Source organism: Canis aureus, chromosome 32 (assembly GCF_053574225.1).
Source record: "Canis aureus isolate CA01 chromosome 32, VMU_Caureus_v.1.0, whole genome shotgun sequence".
In the NCBI taxonomy this organism is placed as follows: domain Eukaryota; kingdom Metazoa; phylum Chordata; class Mammalia; order Carnivora; family Canidae; genus Canis; species Canis aureus.
In genome coordinates, this window is record NC_135642.1 from 15,976,048 (window position 1) to 15,994,860 (window position 18,813).

An 18,813-nucleotide genomic window follows, 5' to 3' on the forward strand; every position below is an offset into this window, starting at 1 on the left:
GATATCTGTTTGCCATCTCAAGCAGAGAGGTAGCTAGCTACATGCATGTCCTATTTATTTATTTTATTATTTTTTTTTGGCATGTCCTATTTAGCTATAAAATTCTTGCCCACGTCTTATCTCAAAGCAGAGGCATTTTAATACTTACTTTTTTGAAATCTCTTCAAATATACTGGATCTTAATAACCTTTGCTGCTTAAATTCTTCCAGGTAATTAAAGTCTCCTTTAAGAATCACTTGTTGGTAGAGGATTTCTGCCCAATCAGGAACAAAGTCATAGGCTTCGGCCACAATAGAAGCCTTAAAAGGATAGAGAAGAAGATACCATTAGGCCCTATTGGATGTAAAACTGAAGGCATGCTGTTCTAGAAAGTAACTTAATACTGCACATTCACAGTGAATGTGAGAATCACCAAGTATGTTGAAAGGCTTTATGTATTAGGGTTGGGGAAAAGTTTGATGTTTGGCATTTCTCTGCCCTTAAATCACAAACATCTTGAGTGTTTTCAGTCTTCACAATGCATCAACGCATTAATAAAAACTGCTGAGAAACAATATTTTCCCCCACTAACTCAACTGTAAGGAACAGGGAAGGGCTGATTCCCTGGTAACTATTTCTCATTCAAGGCCAGAAGCCCTGACTCCGTCTGCTAAGCTAGATGCACCATCCTAGAAACACTGGGGCTAAGTGATGCTTGGCTCACCAGCAGGTCTGCTCTTCCAGACCTCAGCTAAGGGGCAAGGTGGTCTCCCTTCCTGCTGGCCTGGCATCACGAGGAAGGGAGACCAGATCACCTCATCATTCTCCAACCTCTGTCCAAACAATATGCTAATAAATACTGCCATGGAAAGGCTGTTTGGTTTATCAGACAGCTAAAGTTAAAAGTTTAGAAATGTACTGGTTCTGTCACTAGCCTTGACACCTAGCAAGTCACTCAACCTATGGGTTCGCTGAGAGGGACGGCAGGAGAGGATGCTGGCACCAGTGCTGGCTGGATTTTCCTTCCTTGCTTACCTGGTAGAACCGAGGTAGAGCGAGGATACAGTCCATCAGCCGGTGGCGGCCCAGGTTGATGAGCATTGTGTTCTGGCCAGTGTTCAGAAAATGAATCTGCAGTGTTATCAACTTGGTGAGCCGGTGACAGTGCTGGGCCTGTCGCACACAGGAGTCCTGAGGGACAGGGGGGTAGAGGGAGGCACAGATAGACTGTCGTCATCCCCGCTATGAACCTGCCAGCAACTGAACTCACCCCTTCTGCCCTCAGTTGGCCCAAGGCTGTGTCTCCCTTCACTTGGAAGAGCCCAGGGACAAAATCAAATCATCCTGCAGACCCCAAGCCCTAAGGCCGGGCTGAAATGACTCTACGGTTACCTTGGCATAGCTCTCGGCTGCATCCAGCATCAGAGTCAGGGCTTTCAGCAGCAGCTGCTTCAGGTGGTGCCCGTCCTTGAGGCTGTCCTCTGTAGGAGAGAGAAGGAAACCTGGTGGATGTGTGACTCCCAAGGCTGGCTGCTCCCATCCTGCTCAGTGATGGTGGGTTGGACTAAAACATTCCAGCTCATGCTCACAGGGAGGCAGGTATGTCACTTGGGTAAAAGCTACTGGGCCAGAAGTGCACATGCTCTGGAGGAGGCCTCTAGTTCTCAGACATCAAGGCAGGCTTGCAAGGCCTCAGCACACACACCACTTCCTGATGGATGACACCCTAGGTGCACACGGGACAAGCTGGGCAGGTGCCTTCCAAATCCCCTTCCATCTCGTCTGCTCAGATGGGGCCCCAACCGAGTGGGTGTTAGCAGCCGAAGTGGATATTAGTCAGTCTCAAGGGTTCTTGTCCTTCTGAGCCCTAAGGACCCTCGATGGCTGGCCGCACTGGCCTGGGGGTGCCGCCATGACTTCTGCTCACCCCAGGGCTGAGACTCGATCAGTTTCAGCTGGATGCGGGCAGCTGCCTCATGGTTCTCCCCAATCTCCCGACACATGCTGAAGCACAGAGCGATCATGTTGTGCTTCTCACTGTCCCCAGGGCGGCAGCGTTTGATGTAGTCCAGTAGGGCGGTCTTCAGGGAGCCACTCTGCCCAGGAAAAAAGGAGTACTGAGGTCAACCAGTGACTGCGAGGCAGGCGCGAATGCCTGAGTCCCTTGGTTCTGAGAGTTCCTTAAAAACTCTCAAGAAAACGGGAAAAGAACCAAAAATGAGTACGAAAGGTTATGCTACCCTGTAAGAAAACAGGCACATCCTCTGTGCTGGTGGGAATGTGTGTCATAACCGGTCAGAAGGGAGAACCCTAAAATATGTGCACATATGCATTACTCCAGCAATGTTATTTCTAGGAATTTGTCCCTTACAAAATAAGAGAGAAGTGCTTAGATGGATGTAACAAAGGTATTTAATAGCAAAAAATTAGAAATGCCCTTGTTTTAGACATCTGGACTAAGAGAATACCATGTAGCCATTAAAAGCAATGTTGGTTTGGAAGATATTTGTGACCTGCCTATTAAGTGAGAAAAGCAGGCTATTTCATATCTACACAGCATGTTAAAAGTTTCGCTAAAAATATGTATATATGTATGTATCTCTGTGGGTACATGTACAGAGAAAGGGCCTATACCAAATTGTTAGCAGTGGCGGTCTCTAGATGGTCGATAGACACACAGGGCTTTTTTCTTCGGTGGACTGTTTTCCAAGTGTCTTTACATTGAATATGCATTACTTTTGTATTCAGAAAAAAAGTTATTAAAAGAATGTTTACACGCAGAAACAAAAATGCCTCAAAAGCAATCTTAAAAACCCGCTAGGGTATCCTGAGGGTGTACCTAGGTCCAGGACTCTTCCTCCTGACTGTGGCACTGGGTTGTCCTGAAACTAGCCCAGCACTGGGCAGGGTTTTTGTGCTTTTGACTCAGTCCTGCTGGGCCAAGCCCAAGTTCCCAGAAGACAAAAATGTGCCTTGGTTTTCAAATCTTCAGAGGAAACAAAGGCTGACGCAATGAATCCGCCAAATGAATGACTTGGAAGCAGAAGCTCTGTAAGTGACATACCTGCTATCACCACGCTGAAGACAGACAAGTGCCCAGAGCCTAAAGGCCTGCCAAGTCAGGCCTCTGCTTCCAAGCCTCCTTCCTGGTCGGCATCATAAATCGCCCTCCACAGCCTTCCAGGCCCAGGCTTCGGCATCCACTATCCTAACCCTTTCTCATGGTCCCCTGAAAACTCTCCACTTCTGACCTGGTTAATCCACTTCCACATAGTTCACAGGAAAGATTTTGCCCCTGCCAGAGCCAGCATTCACACGTGGGACAGAGGCTTAGGTGCAAATGCACAAACTCGTTTTCTTCACTATTGAATGTGTCAGCATAACTGCTGCCTTGTCTGAAACTAATCTTAAGCTACTGTGTCCAGGGGACTCCTTTAATTCCCTCCCTCCATATCCCAGGGGGTCCACCCTGATTAGGATTATTCCTACGAAGCCTAAGACTCCTGAATGTCAACCGTCTATGCCATCCTGGAGCTCAAAATACCGTACACCTACCGGATCCAACTTCTTCCTCATCAGCACTTCAAAATAGTGCTTTTTATGCAGCAAGTCAAATATGTACGTCATCTCGTTGTACCTTCCGATGCCGGTGAGGAGGCGTACCTGAAAAGGGCAAGGGCCACTTGCATCAGCATCAGCCGGAGTTCTCTGAGCCAGAACACCACTACCCTCACCAGTCTGGTTGCTTCCAGATGCCAAGCTCCAAGAGGCAGAAGGGCTAATGCCAGGCTCCCCCTCTCCCTTCCCGTGTACCTAGCAGGCATCACCCCTGGAAGGTTCAGAAAGGCTTGTCACACAGACACCACTGGCTGTTGCCTCCTGTGTTTGTAAACGTGACTCTTAAGTGCCAACGTGACATTGTGGGCAGGCACTCTTTCTCTCCCCACCATTCCTTTTACTGCCCAGTGGCTTGCTCAGTCACTTGGGTTTATTTCAAGCCTAGAGAATTTGGGGAGGCACCGGGGGCATGAGCTGTCCGCTCATTTCAATTCAGAGATAACACTGAGCCTTGTTTTGGGGGGAAACAGCTGCCTTAGCCCTCTAGAAAAACGATCTGCCCTGGCAAGGGAGTAGGCTGGCCCTGGAACATGGCAGGGATCCTCCTGACATCTGTTCCTTTAGAGCAATCTCTGATTTTGACAGCAATTCATAACCTGGAGCAGAGCATTGAGTGGCTCAGCCAGCTCCCAAGTAGGTAGTGGTATCCAGGTGGGCAAATTCCCTAAGACCTTGTCAGCTTTGAACTGGTTGCCAGCCTATCTGTTCAAAACTTTCCTCAGAAAGGATGGTAGGGGATCAGGGGGTTACATACCATCAGCCCGTACTCTTCATTGGGGGCCAAGTGTTTGTCCGTGAGCAGCCGGGCAGCTTGCAGGACTCGGATGATGCCCTCCATGTGGCATGTCAGTGTGAAGCAGTGATGGGCCAGGATCAGCAGCTCTGTGGCTGGGGAGGTGAGGCAGTGGTAAGACAGGATTGTGAATCCTGGCAGGAAGGTGAAGGGGCCAATACAGACAGCCTGTCTGGGAGGGCTCCCCATTAGTCATCTGAGATCCTTGACCTTACCAGCTTTGGAGTAAAATGTGGCAATATATATAAAGCTTTAAAAATGGGTATACTCTTGAATCAGTTATTTATCTTAGGGAAATAATCACACATAGGCATATAAACTTGCCTATAAGGATGTCTGTCACAGTGTTTGCAACTGCAGAAAACTGGAAGCCATGTAAAGGTCCCAAATTAGGGTATAAAATTTTTCATTCTATGAGAAATACTGTTGTAACCTGTAAAAATTATATAGAATATTGTCATGGAATGATGTTCACAAATTATAAACCATATATACAGGATAATGCCATTTTTGAAAAATAAAAGCCTGTAGACTTCTATAGAAGGTCAGAGGGACACATACGACTACTGAATGCCTGCACATTGTGGAAAGCGAGATTTTGGAGTTATATCATCTGAGTTCCAGTGACACCTCTGCCACTTAACAGCTACAAATTATTTTTTTTAAGATTTTATTTTATTTTTTATTTATTCATGAGAGACACAGAGCGAGAGAGAGGCAGAGACACAGGCAGAGGGAGAAGCAGGCTCCATGCAGGGAGCCCGATGTGGGACCCGGGTCTCCAGGATCACGCCCTGAGCTGAAGGCGGCGCTAAACCGCTGAGCCACCCAGGCTGCCCAACAGCTACAAATTAATCCAACTTCTCTGAGCTTCAGTTTCCTTCCTCTGCTTCTAAAATGGGGACTGAAGTAGCCACTTTGCAGTGTAATGTAAAAGGAAGAGTAAGTTAACTGCCAAATGTTAGAAGGTCACCTGCTTGTGTGATTTTATATTTTGGGATGCTTTTCCATCTATATTTTCTAAATTTTCTTCAACGAACGGATGGCTTTCTACCAAGAACTTATAAACCATGCTGGAGGGGTAGGGATACAGAGCAGGAACAAGGATCCAAACTGAGTTTTGGAAAGACTAACCCCGAGAGACTTCTTGGAGACTTCCTTGGGCCCCAAACATGTAAGAAAATGGCCAATGAACTTACTGCAAGATAATTCTCCATGGGGAACGGACGAAATCTTGTCCAACAACTTCATGCCTACCAGTGTGCGGTCTTGACACAGAGTGGTCAGCTGAAGAAATGTCCGGCTTTCCTCTGCTGGGGCAAACATCTGCTGATGTCCTATAGAGAAAGATGGGGAGGAAGGTGCTGCTTTAACCTTGGGAGCTGGGTGCGAGGCCAGAGTCCCTGGCTAGGAGGCCCACTCTGCCCGGGCTCGGGCACCTGGAGCGGGTGCTGAAGGGGCTCCCTGTGCTGCTCTCTACTCTGCTGAGCTCACGTTCCTTGGCCTAGTGGTCATCTTCTAGGTCAGCAGGAGTTCATCAGCTCAGAGAAAGGCACAGCTACTCTAAGTGTAATCATAAAACAATAAACAAAAAGCAACCACAACATAGATGCCACATGTTCTCCCCTGATAGGTGCAAGCTGGTGAGGGCAGAGGGCAGTGTGCAGGAGCACAGGCGCATAACATCCAAGTCCTTACTGCTGGGAACTTGAGAATGGGGTATGAGAGGCCTGCAGGGTGGGGCACCTGTTCCCTCCGGTGGGGTCAGCAGCTCCCGGGTCACCTCTTCAGCCACAAGTTCAGCCACCGTGTCTGCCTCGAGGCCCTGGGTGCTAATGAAAGCCTGGGCTCGCTTGCATCGGTCGGGCTGCTGGGAAGCCAAGATTGCCCGGAGCATGGCCTCCCCGTCCTGAGAGGCCACGTCTGTGTAGGAACAGCCCAACTCCTGAGAGGAAGGCAAAGACAGTCAAAGTTCCCATTAGGAGCCAGGAAAAAGCTCGCAAAATGTAGCCTTTCTGAAATCCCATGTGGACAGACTCCACTATTGGCTAAGCTTAAAGATCCCTCACCCTGAGCAGGAACCTTAGAAACAGCAAGCACTGTCTTCTAGTCCTTTCTTTCACTTCAATGAGCTGAATCCAAGCAAGAAAAAGGCTTGTCTTCAGAAGCCATCAGGTGACATCTCTGGTTGAACACTGAGCTTTTTAAATGTTACGAAATGGAAGAAAGTTGAATAAAAGCAAGAGCCCTTCCTCTACTGTTCCCACAACAGCAGTAAAGCCCTCAATCTCCAGAGGGCTTTAGTGCTTGGCATTATTTCTCTTGTGCTCCTCTGCTTCTTAGAGTCTATTATTTTTGCCCTCAATCAGCACAAAGTCACAAATGATTCTTGGCTGCCCTGGTTCCTGTCTTTATAGTCATCACATTCCATTTTATTTTATTTTACAACTTATTTTGGGCTTTTCTCCTATGGAAATCCCCCAGCAATCCTGAAGCTGACAAAAACAGAGGGCTAGAAGGAACCTTCATGGTTAAGTCATTTATAGATGGAGAACCAGGAGCCTAGAGGTGTGAAATGTCATGCCCTCACTTCTGGTTGGCTGGGCCAAAGCCAGGACTCAAAAGGCCCGACACTTGGCCTGGCATCCTCCCCAATATTCCCAGGGGTGGATTTACAGGGGCCAACATCCTGTTGAGTGATCTGCTCCCTCATCATGATTATCACATGAACGGCTGACTTGGCAGTATCCAAAATCTACCTCCAACTTCCTGCTTCCCCCACTTCAGCTTCCCCTGGAGGCCCTACCCTTGGGCACATACCTTGGCAAGTTCATACAGACACAGGACCTGCCGACAGTAGTTCTTCCCATGGAGGCATTTACTTGTCAGAGTTTCCAGATTAGTCACCACTTCATCACTGGGGGGCAGCATCACAAATGACTGACTATCCAAACTTGAACCTGGAAGCAGACACAGGTCTGAGGAGGAGGGGAGCTTTAAGCTGTCAAGTGAAGGCCTCTTCCCAGTCCCTTATGATACTACCCCTCTTCCCACAGCTTCCTCCATTGCACCCCCATGACTCCCTCTGGGTCTGGGACCACTTTTGACTGGACCCACATCCCACTCAAACTTATTTTATTGCCCTCTTCCAGGAAATCTCAGCCCAGGATGCCTCAAAGGCTTCATAGGCTACAGAAGACTTCAAGCCACCTAATGAACACTCTAGATCATCACCAAAAATGTCTGCTAAACTCTCTTCCATGCACCCTCCCCCTTTTCCTTTCATATTACATAAGTCACCAGGTCTAGCGGACTGTGTCTCCAAAACATCTCCCTGGTCATTGCCTTCATTACAGTGTTCATTACTTTGCATCTTAAGAGGCTGCCACTGGCTCCTGCTGCCAGCCCCCCGCCCCCCCCCACCAGTCAATCCTCCACAGACTCAGGAGAATCTGTCCAAAACGCCAATCACAAGAACCAAGGCCTGAAAGGCATGATAAAAATTAGAATCCATTCCTGAATTTATAAAAGAAAAAAACAAAAAAAAGCTCTTAGCCAGAAACAGAAGAAAATGGTCTTAATTTGAGAAAGGGTTTCTATTGGGGAAAAAAAACTATTCAGATCACACTGTTCCTAATAACAAAAACAAAGCTGAAGAATTTACATATTAATAAAGTACTGTTAAAAAATTTTAAGTAAAATTATACTTTAAGAGTTTATTAATACAGCATTGTTAAATAGTACATCCATACAGAATACTCTGCAGCCCTTAAAAAGAAGGAATTCAATATACATGTACTGACAGGAAAAAACGTACAATGATATAACTTTACCTTTGTAAAAAAAATAAATGGTGTGTATGTGCGCATGTACATATGTAAGGCCACAGAGAGAAAATAATGCATACCAAGCAAGCAGAAGATGTTACTCCAGGGAACGTGGTAGGGGTGGTGCTGACTGGGCAACGGACTTTCACTTTGTACTTGATGCACTTCCGTGCTGTGATTTTACACTAAGCATGTAATACTTTTGCATTTAAGTTATTATACATGAAAAAATATGCTTTAAGGACAAAAAAGTAAATAGCAACTTAGACTGTGTTATTCCCTGCCTAAAATCCCTTGTTGGGATGCCGGTTCTAGGGAAGCAGCTCATCCTACCCTGTCTCCCCCACTGAACTCAATATAAAAGCTGGCACACAGCACACAGCACTAAATGACACCGCCTCTTCCCCTCTAGTAACCTCTAGCCTGAATGTAATGCTGCCTGAAACCCGTAACTCAGCACAAAGACAGAGAGTGAGCACGCACTCCAGGAGAAGCCCTTTTGTACGGGCTCAAGGAGCAGGAAGGGGGACTCCTGATGCCCCTTCTCTCTCCTCTCAGCTCCCAGCAGCCCTGAGGCTGTGGTAGCAGGGGCCATGGCAGCAGCTGGTAAGAGCCCCCATCTCAAGAACTTTATTTTTAGACTTGAGGTGTTCTGGTCTCAAGACAATGCAGTGAACCTTTGTTTCCTTTTGCATTACCCTCCTGTCTGCTGGCCCAGGATGCAGGCATGGTCAGGGAACTAACTACAAGTCCATCTTTTAGCCAGGAGATCAAAAAAGGGAAGCCTCAGGGAACCAGAAAATCCTTGGGAGAGAGATTCAGAAAGCCACACAATAAAGTTGTTTATAAACTCTAGGGCTCACTCCCAGGCTTCGCATATATAGATCTGCTTCTAGTCGGCATATCAAGACCCTGAGCAATGAATTAACAGAGGACTATCTAGGCTGCAGACTGACCACAGGATGTTGCATATACACAGGACGGATCTGAACAGCATCACAAAGGATTTGAAAAACGAACTGATATTAGAACCACAGCCTATAGAAAGTGGGTTAGAACTTGTAGCCCCTCCCCCCCCCCAAAAACCAAAAAAAACAAGAACTTGTAGCCCAAACCTAACCAGGTCAACTGCCTGCTATCCAAAAAAAAAAACACAAAAAAAAACAAAAAACAAAAAAAAACACAACATTTTCCTTAAGAGATTTAAACATGACCCAGAGTCTCATAATATATGATTCAAAATGTCCAGGATCCAACCCAAAATTACTCAGCATACAAAAATGCAAGAAAATCTCAATTCATAGGAGAAAATACAACAGATGACACCTAGTACTAAAATGACATGAAGGGGGACACCTGGGTGGCTCAGCGTGTGATCTTGGAGTCCCAGGATCGAGTCCCACATCGGGCTCCCTGCATGGAGCCTGTTTCTCTCTCTGCCCATGTCTCTGCCTCTCTTTCTCTGTGTCTCTCATGAATAAATAAAATCTTTAAAAAATAAAAAATAATTTAAAAATGACATAAAGGTTGAAATCACCTGATAAAGTAGCTATTATATACATTGTTCCGACAAGCAATTATAAATGTTCTTGAAGCAAACTGAAAAACAGCCTAAAAAAAAAAAACCGAGGGTATAAAGAAGAATAAAACGGAAATTTTGGGGGTGAAAAATGAAATTTTAAAATCATAGAAATAAACTCAATAGTGTGCAGATACCACAGGAAAGAGTCAGTGAAACTGAAGATAGATAAACAGAAATTATCCAATCTGAACAACAATGACAAAAAAAATAGAATAAAGTCTAAAGGACTTATGAAACAGTAACAAAAGTTCTATCATTTGTATCACTGGAGTCCCAGAAGGAGAAGACTATGGGTGTGGTGCTGAAAAAATATCTGAAAGCATAATGTCTGAAAAGTAATTAAATTTGGTGAAACACATAAACCTAAACATTCAAGACTGTTCAGTGAACCCCAAACTTGATAAACCCAAAGAAATACAAGCCCAGTCATGTATAATCAAACTGCTGAAGACTAAAGATAGAAAAAAAAAAAAAATCTTGAAAGCAACTAGAGAAAAATGCATTATCAATAGGGTAATGATGATTCAAATGACTGCAGATTATTCACCAGATACCACAAAGATTAAAAGGAATGCTTTAAAAAATATTGTGCAACATTTTAAGCACTGAAAGAAAATAATGAATTTTCTCCTTCCAGTAAAAGTCATCCTTCAGGAATAAAGGTGAAATAGATATTCTCAGATGAATAAAAGTAATGAAGAAAAACTAAGAGAATGTGTTGCTAGTAGACAACTCTTAACAGAGTCACTAATGGAAGTTGTTCAGACAGGGATAGAAGGAAACTTGAAATATGAGGAATGAAAGGAGAGCAAAAAAACTGTAAATATACGAGTAAATAAAATTTCCTCCTCTTGAGTTTTTAAAAATATGATTTCTGGTTGAAAGTAAAAATTCTAGCATTGTTTGATAGGGATTTCAACATTATATAGATGTAAATATAATAAGACAAGTAAGGGCGCTTAGATATCTCAGTCGGCTCAGCATCTTACTCTTGGTTTCAGCTCAAGTCACCATCTCAGGGTTGTGAAATCAAGCTCCATGTTGGGCTCCACACTTGATTTGCAGTATCCTTGAAATTCTCTGCCTCTCTCTCTGCCCCCACTTCCCACAGCTTGTGCACATGCGAGCACTCTCTCTCTCTTAAAAAAGAAAAAAAAGTAGGTCATAACAGAAGAGAAGTGACCTATATGGTGGTAAGGTTTCTACACTCTAGCTGAAGTAGTAAAAAATTAATTTTTAAGTAGGCTATAAAAAGTTATGAATATATAATGTAATCCATAAAACAACCAATTTATTATTTATTTTTAAAGATTTTATTTATTTATTCATGAGAGACACAGAAAGAGAGGCAGAGACATGGGCAGAAGGAGAAGCAGGCTCCATGCAGGGAGCCCAATGTGGGACTCGGGGCTCCAGGATCATGCCCTGAGCCAAAGGCAAACACTTAACCACTGAGCCACCCAGGTGTCCCAAAACAACCAATTTAAAAAAATATGCAGAGATATATAGTCAAAATTAGGAAAATTAAAATGGAACACTAAAAAAATGTTCAAATAACTCAAAGCAGGAAAAATTGTTTCCTCAAAATCTAAAAACTACCAAAAACTCTTCAAAGATGAAAAAGATAACCTGATTAGTTGTATAACTAAGAAAGAAGTTTATATTTTAAAGTCTTCCAAAACATAAATCTCCAGGTGCATGGTTTTTACTTGTAGATTCTACTGAACATCTAAAGAGAAAATGACACCAATTCCATAACAATGTCTTAAAACACACACAAACACAAAAAAGAGGTAGGAGTGCTTTCCAATTCATGAAAATGACATTACCTGGATACATAAACTAGACAAAGTATTAAAAAAAAAAGTGAAATGTAAAAATTTTCAAAGTAGAAAACTGATTATAGTAATGTATCTAAAAGAATAATGCACTATGACCAAGTGGGATTAATCTTGGGAAGGCAAAGCTGGTTTAATATTTTAAAAACAATGTAATCTACCAAATATAATCAGTTAATAGTCTAAAGAAAAAAACCCCCACATGATCATATCATGGATGTAGGAAAAAAATGACAAAATTCAACACTGATTCATGATAAAAACTTGCAAACTAGGAATAGAAGGGAACTTTCTCAAACATGACAGAGCCTTTCTTCAAAAAAACCTACAGCTAGTATACTTAACTATGAAGACTGAATGATTTATAAGACAGGCTCTTCAACAAATGACGCTGGGAAAACTGGACAGCTACACGCATAAGAATGAAACTAGACCCTTTCTTACACACAAAAATAAATTCAAAATGGATTAAAGATCTAAATGTGAGACCTGAAACCATAAAAAGCCTAGAAGAAAACATAGGCAGTAATTTCCCTGACATCAGCCATAGAAACATTTTTCTACACATATCTCCTCCAGCAAGGGGAAAAAAACAAAATTTAACTATTCAGATTACACCAAAACAAAAAGCTTTTATGCAGCAAATGAAACTATCAACAAAAGACAGTCTACTAAATGGGAGAAGATATTTGCAAATGACATATCTGATAAGGGGTTAATCCAAAGTATATAAAGAAGTTCTATAACTCAGCACCAAAAAACCCCACAAATAATCCAACTAAAAAAAAAGTAAGACATGAATAAACATTTTTCCAAAGAAATAAAGATGGCCAACAGACACATGAAAAGATGCTCGGCATCATTCATCATCAGGGAAATGCAAGTCAAAACCACAATTGGTTATCACTTTACACCCGTCAGAATGGCTAAAATAAAAAAGCACAAGAAATTACAAGTATTGGTGAGGAAAAGGAACCCCTGTGCACTCCTTGTGGGAGTGCAAGCTGGTGCTGCCACTGTGGAAGGCAGTATGGAAGTTCCTCAAAAAATTAAAAATAGAAGTACCACTTGATCCAGTAATTCCACTACTACATACTTACCCAAAGAATACAAAAACATTAATTAGAAAAGATATATGCACCCTTATGTTTACTGCAGCATTATTTACAATAATCGGGATATGGAACCAACCCAAGTGTCCATTTGTAGATAAAGATGTGGTGTGTGTGTGTGTGTGTGTGTGTGTGTATATATATATGTATATAAAATGGAATATTACTGAGCCAAAAAGTGATGAAATCTTGCCGTTTGCAAAAATGTGGATGGAGGGCAGCCCGGGTGGTTCAGCGGTTTAGCGCCGCCTTCAGCCCAGGGTGTGATCTGGAGACCCGGGATGGAGTCCAGCATGGGCTCCCTGCATGAAGCCAGCTTCTCCCCCTGCCTGTGTCTCGGCCTCTCTCCCTCTCTCTCATGAATAAATAAATAAAAACTAAAAAAAAAAAAAAAAAAAAAGAAAGAAAAAAATGTGGATGGATTTAGAGGGTATAATGCTAAGAAGAGAAAGAAATACTATATAATTTCACTCATATATGGAATTTAAGAAACAAATGAACAAAGAAAAAAAAAGAGAAAAAAATAAAGTATCCTAACTACAGAGAACAAACTGGTGGTTATCAGAGGGGAGGTTGGTGGGGGGATGGGTGAAATTGGTGAAGGGAAGTAAGAGTACACTTATCCTGATGAGCACTGAGTAATGTATAGTATTTGTTTTTAAATTTATTTAAGAGAGAGAGAGTGCATGAGCAGAGGAGAGAAGGGGAAAGGCAAAGAGAGAGAGAGAGAGAGAGAGAGAGAGAAGCAGGCTCCCCTGCTGAACAGGGAGCCTGATGCGGGGCTCAATTCCAGGACCCTGAGATCATGACCTGAGCCAAAGGCAGGTGCTTAACTGACTGAACCACTCAGGGGCCCCTATGTATAGAATTGTTGAATCACACTGTACACCTGAAACTAATCTAACATTGTATATTAATTATACTTGAATTTAAAAAAAAAAAAAAAGGTTAATGCTTTCTCTCTAAAATCAGCAACAAGGCAAGTATTTCCACTTTTACTACTCCTATCCAATGTCATACTGAAAGTCCCAGCCAGTAAATAAAGCAAGACAAAGAAATCATTGGCAATTCAGATTGCAAAGGAAGATATAAAACCATCTCCATTCACAGATAGTATCATCTGTAGAAAATCCCAAGGAATCTATAAGAAAACCCTTAGGATAAGCAAATTTAGCAAGGTCACAGGATATAAGATTAACACAAAAATCAGCATATTTCTATATACCATCAATATACAATTGGAAACATGATAACCAGTTATAGAATCAATTTCAGTGAACTACCTACAAGTCAAATAGATTCCCTCTAACTTTGATATACAGCTAGTTAAAAGACACGTTTCTGTCATTGACCAGTTAACTACCTAGTTTAATGGACTACCCTTAACTTGTAAAATTAGTATGCCAAAAGGGACCCTTTCCTTCTGGGAAAGAGTGCCAACAGCTCTGCTCAGGACTCAGGGCAGTTTGATCTCCTTTACTTACTGCTCTGGACTTTTCTTAGTGGAATGCCAGCTTCCTCCTCCTCAAGCGGCTCAGCACTTTGTAGGAGAGCATGGATCTCTGGGTGCAGGTCATCCACACTAGCTTCCCCTGAGGCCAGTGCTCTGCAGTGCAACACCAAGGCAACATCTTGGTTATAGAAATGAAAATACCGACACACTCTACTTGCTTCATGCACAAAGCCATCATCCAATAGGTGCCCAATCAGAAAGTTCAGTGACTCCTGCTCCTTCCAATCCAGTCCGCTATCACATGTCTCTTTGGATGGAAAGCCACTGAGTTCTAAGTACTTTGATGTGTTCAGAACAGCCAACATGGAGAGTGAAAACTTACTGGCTATGCCATCAAAGGAAAGTTCCCCACTAGTTGAAATCTGTTGAGAAAACCCGAGCTCTACTTGCTCCTGTTTTTCTCTGAGGGTGTGTTGGGTAATGCGGCAGAGCCAGATCTGCTTCTCTAGCTCCTCCAGTTCGGCCACCGGCACCAGATCCTCCTGAGCAAGCCAGTGTGCTGCCAATGTGAGCAGCAGATGGCGCTCCTCACTGCTGCTCCGACCCTCTTCAGTTGGGCACTCAGGTGCCTGGGCTGAGAAAAAGGAAGAAGCTGCTTTGCTTGAAATGGAATTTTTCTTAAAATTCTCATGACATTTTTTCCAGAAGTCAATTCTTGCTTGTTTCAGGGACCACTGGTCAATGTGTTTTAAGGTTTGCATTTCCTGTGTCATCTGTGAAATTGAACAAAACACTTTAGCCTTTTTGGGATAAAGAAGTATGTGCTAATGCTCCCGAAGTATGCTGTACTTGTTAAAGCCAAATCAAGCCAGGGAACAGGAGACTTGGCTATAGATGATCCGGGATATTTTATCTGGAAAGTTAAAGTATAAAAGCTAATTCTGAATTTATCTTAGGGAAGGGGGTTCAAGACGAAGCCACCCTATGTTTAATTCTGTTCAAAGCACAACAGCTGTAGCATATCCTGTAAGCCAACCTTAGTTTAAAACACACATTCTACACTAACGGGGATCTGATGCTCATCCATTTCTGAAAGTGATGTGTGTGTCAAAAGTAAAAAAGCCTCTTCTCCTAGAAATCACATATCTCATTTGATTCTGTTTAATGCTGGTTCAAAAAGCTAAGATTTCAAATAACTTAAAAGACTAATGGTACCTCTTCAATAACCAAGTTGTCCACAGGTAATTCAGCTAATTCTGCTACTCTCCTGGCCAAAGCAAACTGTCCCTCCATCGCCAGTTTTTCCAAAATAGATGTACATTCATGCTGAAAATTCTCAAGGCTGTGGCTGCTAATAATTACATGATTAATGGCTATGGATGTGTCCTTCAAAATTTCACTAAGGACACAGAGCTTCTTCACATCTGGACCTGTGCCAAAGAGAAGAGGGTATAAACATTTAATCAGTAAAATGCCACCATCAGAGGGAGAATATATATGCTTAACACCGTAATGTAATAAGGAAAAAAATAAAAACCTATTTTTCTACTCTGGTTGGCTAGCAGATGAAGTCATAAGCCATCTCCTATATAGTAAGAACTATTCAAGATTTGCACAAGGACTCAATCTATACAGCTGGCTTTATATACAGGGCAGAGGTTGGTGGCCTGCTGTGTAGTAGCAACTCAGTCAACCTTGGGAAGACCTGGCCATTCATTCAGGTCAATCCCATTTTTTTCTAGATTTTTCTCCAGCCTTAAACAAATTTGTTTTTTATGACTGTTCACTTGCTCATTTAGTGCAAATGTCATGTGGATTAAGACACAGAACCAGTAGGCCAGCTAAAACTGGGCAATAGCCAAGTCTCTTAATTTAGCACATTGTATTCAGAATGGAGCATCACTTGCTCCTTTGGACAACTACTTAAACCAGGGACACTCAGTGCAGTGTCTCTTTCTTTTTTTTATAAGATTTATTCATTCATTTTAGGGGGAGGGCAAACTGGGGGGAGGGGCAGAGTCATAAGCAGACTCTGTGCTAAGAACAGAGCCCAACGTGGGGCTCAATCCCATGCCCCTAAGATCACAACCTGAGCCAAAACCAAGAGTTGGACACCTAACTGACTATGCCACCCCTAATTGACTGTGCCAAACCCAAACCTGGCTGGGTTTGCTCCATCTCCCAAACAGTCTATGTAGAGCTGACTTGTGTCCTACCATAAAAGAGGGACATGAAAAACACTCTGTAGGAGCCTATTCCCAATGCCACCTGCTGGGCTGTGGTCTGATTTAGGTAGTTCTAGGGACAGTGAGACACCCTGCACAATACCCACCAGTAGGGGGATGCTAGGTTTCTTTGTTGACAGCATATAAAACCTAGGTTTTTTTTCTTATAAATATTTTCTTTAAAAAAAAAAAATAAAAAAATAAAAAAATAAAAAAAAAATAAATATTTTCTTTAGGCACATACATATTATATACACAGAGAATATAAACATTCCATAAAAATGGAAAAAAATTATATGAATAAAAGCAGTATGGGCAGCCCTGGTGGCTCAGCGGTTTAGCGCTGCCCTCAAACCAGGGTGTGATCCTGGAGACCCGGGAGCAAGTCCCATGTCGGGCTCCCTGCATGGAGCCTGCTTCTCCCTCTGCCTGTGTCTCTGCCTCTCTCTCTCCCTCTCTCTCTCTCCCCGCCCCCGTGTCTCTAATAAATGAATACATAAATATCTTTAAAAAAATAAAATAAAAGCAGTAAAATGGTTAACAACATAGACAATCCTTATAATTTTTCAAGGATACAGTAATTCTGGCAAGAAAATAGGGAATTCAAAAAAAAAAAAGAGAAAATAGGAAATTCATTTCTGAAAAAAATTAAAATTACTACAGATCAATAAAAACACCTGTGGGATCCCTGGGTAGCTCAGTGGTTTAGCTCCTGCCTTCAGCCCAGGGCGTGATCCTGGAGTCCTGGGATCGAGTCCTACATCAGGCTCCCTGCATGGAGCCTGCTTCTCCCTCTGCCTGTGTCTCTGCCTCTCTCTCTCTCATGAATAAATAAATAAAATCTTTTTTTAAAAATTAAAAACACCTGTATGTTAAAAGGACATACTATTTGGTCTATAGAGAAACAGACAAGTCCCATCTTACAGACTTAATTTTGGAAACACCCTTTCTTTCCAGTCTTCAGCCCTGACCACCAACAATGCAGGCACTGAGCCTAGCATTCTGTCACCATTCTGTGCAGATATGAGCTCTCCAAATAACCCCAGTAGTGAAAATGTCAGAATCTAGTATAAAACAACAACATAATCATTCAACAAAAACTTGAAATTATCAAGTAGAAAAGAAGGTAAGACAATAATTGGTTTCACTCAGTCAGCAACAATCTTAGAGACTGCCAGTGTCTGGAGAGAAATGTAAAAAATAAGCATAATTTGTCTTTGAAACCTTCAAAATGGATTAATCATTTCTGAAACAGTTTGTGACCCTGAGCAATGGTAACACTTTAAGGCTACTTGTCAGAAAAAAAAAATTGACAGTGACAGGATAGAGACTAGCCAAGGGGGAAATGCAGCTGACAAGTCCTCAGAAGGAGCAGCCAATTGTATTATTTAGGTTATGCCCTGTTGTGCTAGGTTTTGAATGCTTTAACCGTGATTGGAGTTTTTCCTGCAACCTCTTCTTCAAACCTCATTATGGACTGTAAATGTAATGTTATATATCATGCATTTTAATTTCCTGAATGCCCTTCTAAAATATTTTCAAGATTAAGGAATCTAAAAAAAAAAAAAAAAGATTAAGGAATCTAATTTCTTAACAACTTAACTGTCAGGACTGTCTTACCATCAGAGAAGAAATTTTCTATTCCAACAAATAGCTGTAAAAGCTTCCCCAGTTCATACTGGGTCCCACACTGCTGCAGCATAAGCTTCAGAAGAAAACACACCTGCTCCCTCAGCCATGGGGCAGGGATGGTAGTGTGGACCCTTGTGGCTGCTGTTTCAACCTAGAAAAAAGAGGGGGTCAGGAAAACCAGTTTCACAGGAATAGCAAATCAAAACATCCCAATCCGGGAAAATATAAGAAAGGCAAGGTACCTCAAAAGTCCTTTCCTATCACAAAGGGGAACGCTTATTCAGGTCCTTTCCAAATGACAAGTAGTAGAGGTATGCCTCAGAGGAGTGGCAAAAATAAGCCCTTTGTTTCTCTTTGTGAGATGTCCTACTGTAGGGAGCTGTGTGTGTGTCAAAGTCAAAGATGGACAAGAGACCTACAGACTGAATGCCGACTATGGAGTGAACTGAAGCAAATACCTTCAAGTTAGCGACTGCCAAACTAATAACCCTGTGAGTTGCTGTGAAATTGACCTGACACGTTTTACTTAACAGCTTTGGAGAGGGATGGAGGCCTGCCCTCGAGTCCAGAAGATCTGAGATTCATATAACAAGACCTCTTAGAAAGACTTAACATTAACTTGTTCTACCAACTTGTTCTACCAGTTTGCTTGTAGTTTATACTATTGTTAAGGAAGCATCTTGGTTAAGAAGCCTGGATTTATGTCATTACAATCAAATGTTAGCAATATTAATTGGAAGATGACCCCAAGTA

The 18,813-nt window shown here is 42.6% G+C and overlaps 1 protein-coding gene across 5 annotated transcripts in view; it reads right to left on the reverse strand.

The window, feature by feature from the left end:
* The window catches only part of SPG11 (SPG11 vesicle trafficking associated, spatacsin), a 71,794-nt gene that overhangs the window by 928 nt on the left and 52,053 nt on the right, over nt 1–18,813 (reverse strand). For 3 of the 5 annotated variants that reach the window (XM_077880907.1, XM_077880906.1, XM_077880908.1), the window contains 12 exons: nt 18,049–18,211; nt 15,419–15,633; nt 14,235–14,976; nt 7,212–7,351; nt 6,138–6,336; nt 5,591–5,728; nt 4,353–4,486; nt 3,536–3,643; nt 1,908–2,076; nt 1,373–1,461; nt 1,016–1,171; nt 149–300 (listed from right to left, as the gene is read on the reverse strand). In XM_077880907.1, the coding sequence (XP_077737033.1) occupies nt 149–300; nt 1,016–1,171; nt 1,373–1,461; nt 1,908–2,076; nt 3,536–3,643; nt 4,353–4,486; nt 5,591–5,728; nt 6,138–6,336; nt 7,212–7,351; nt 14,235–14,976; nt 15,419–15,633; nt 18,049–18,211 (2,405 nt within the window). Of the gene's footprint in view, nt 1–148; nt 301–1,015; nt 1,172–1,372; nt 1,462–1,907; nt 2,077–3,535; nt 3,644–4,352; nt 4,487–4,715; nt 4,825–5,590; nt 5,729–6,137; nt 6,337–7,211; nt 7,352–10,792; nt 10,940–14,234; nt 14,977–15,418; nt 15,634–18,048; nt 18,212–18,813 lie in introns of those variants that run through there. The other 2 variants (XR_013370122.1, XM_077880909.1) reach the window with 2 other exon arrangements.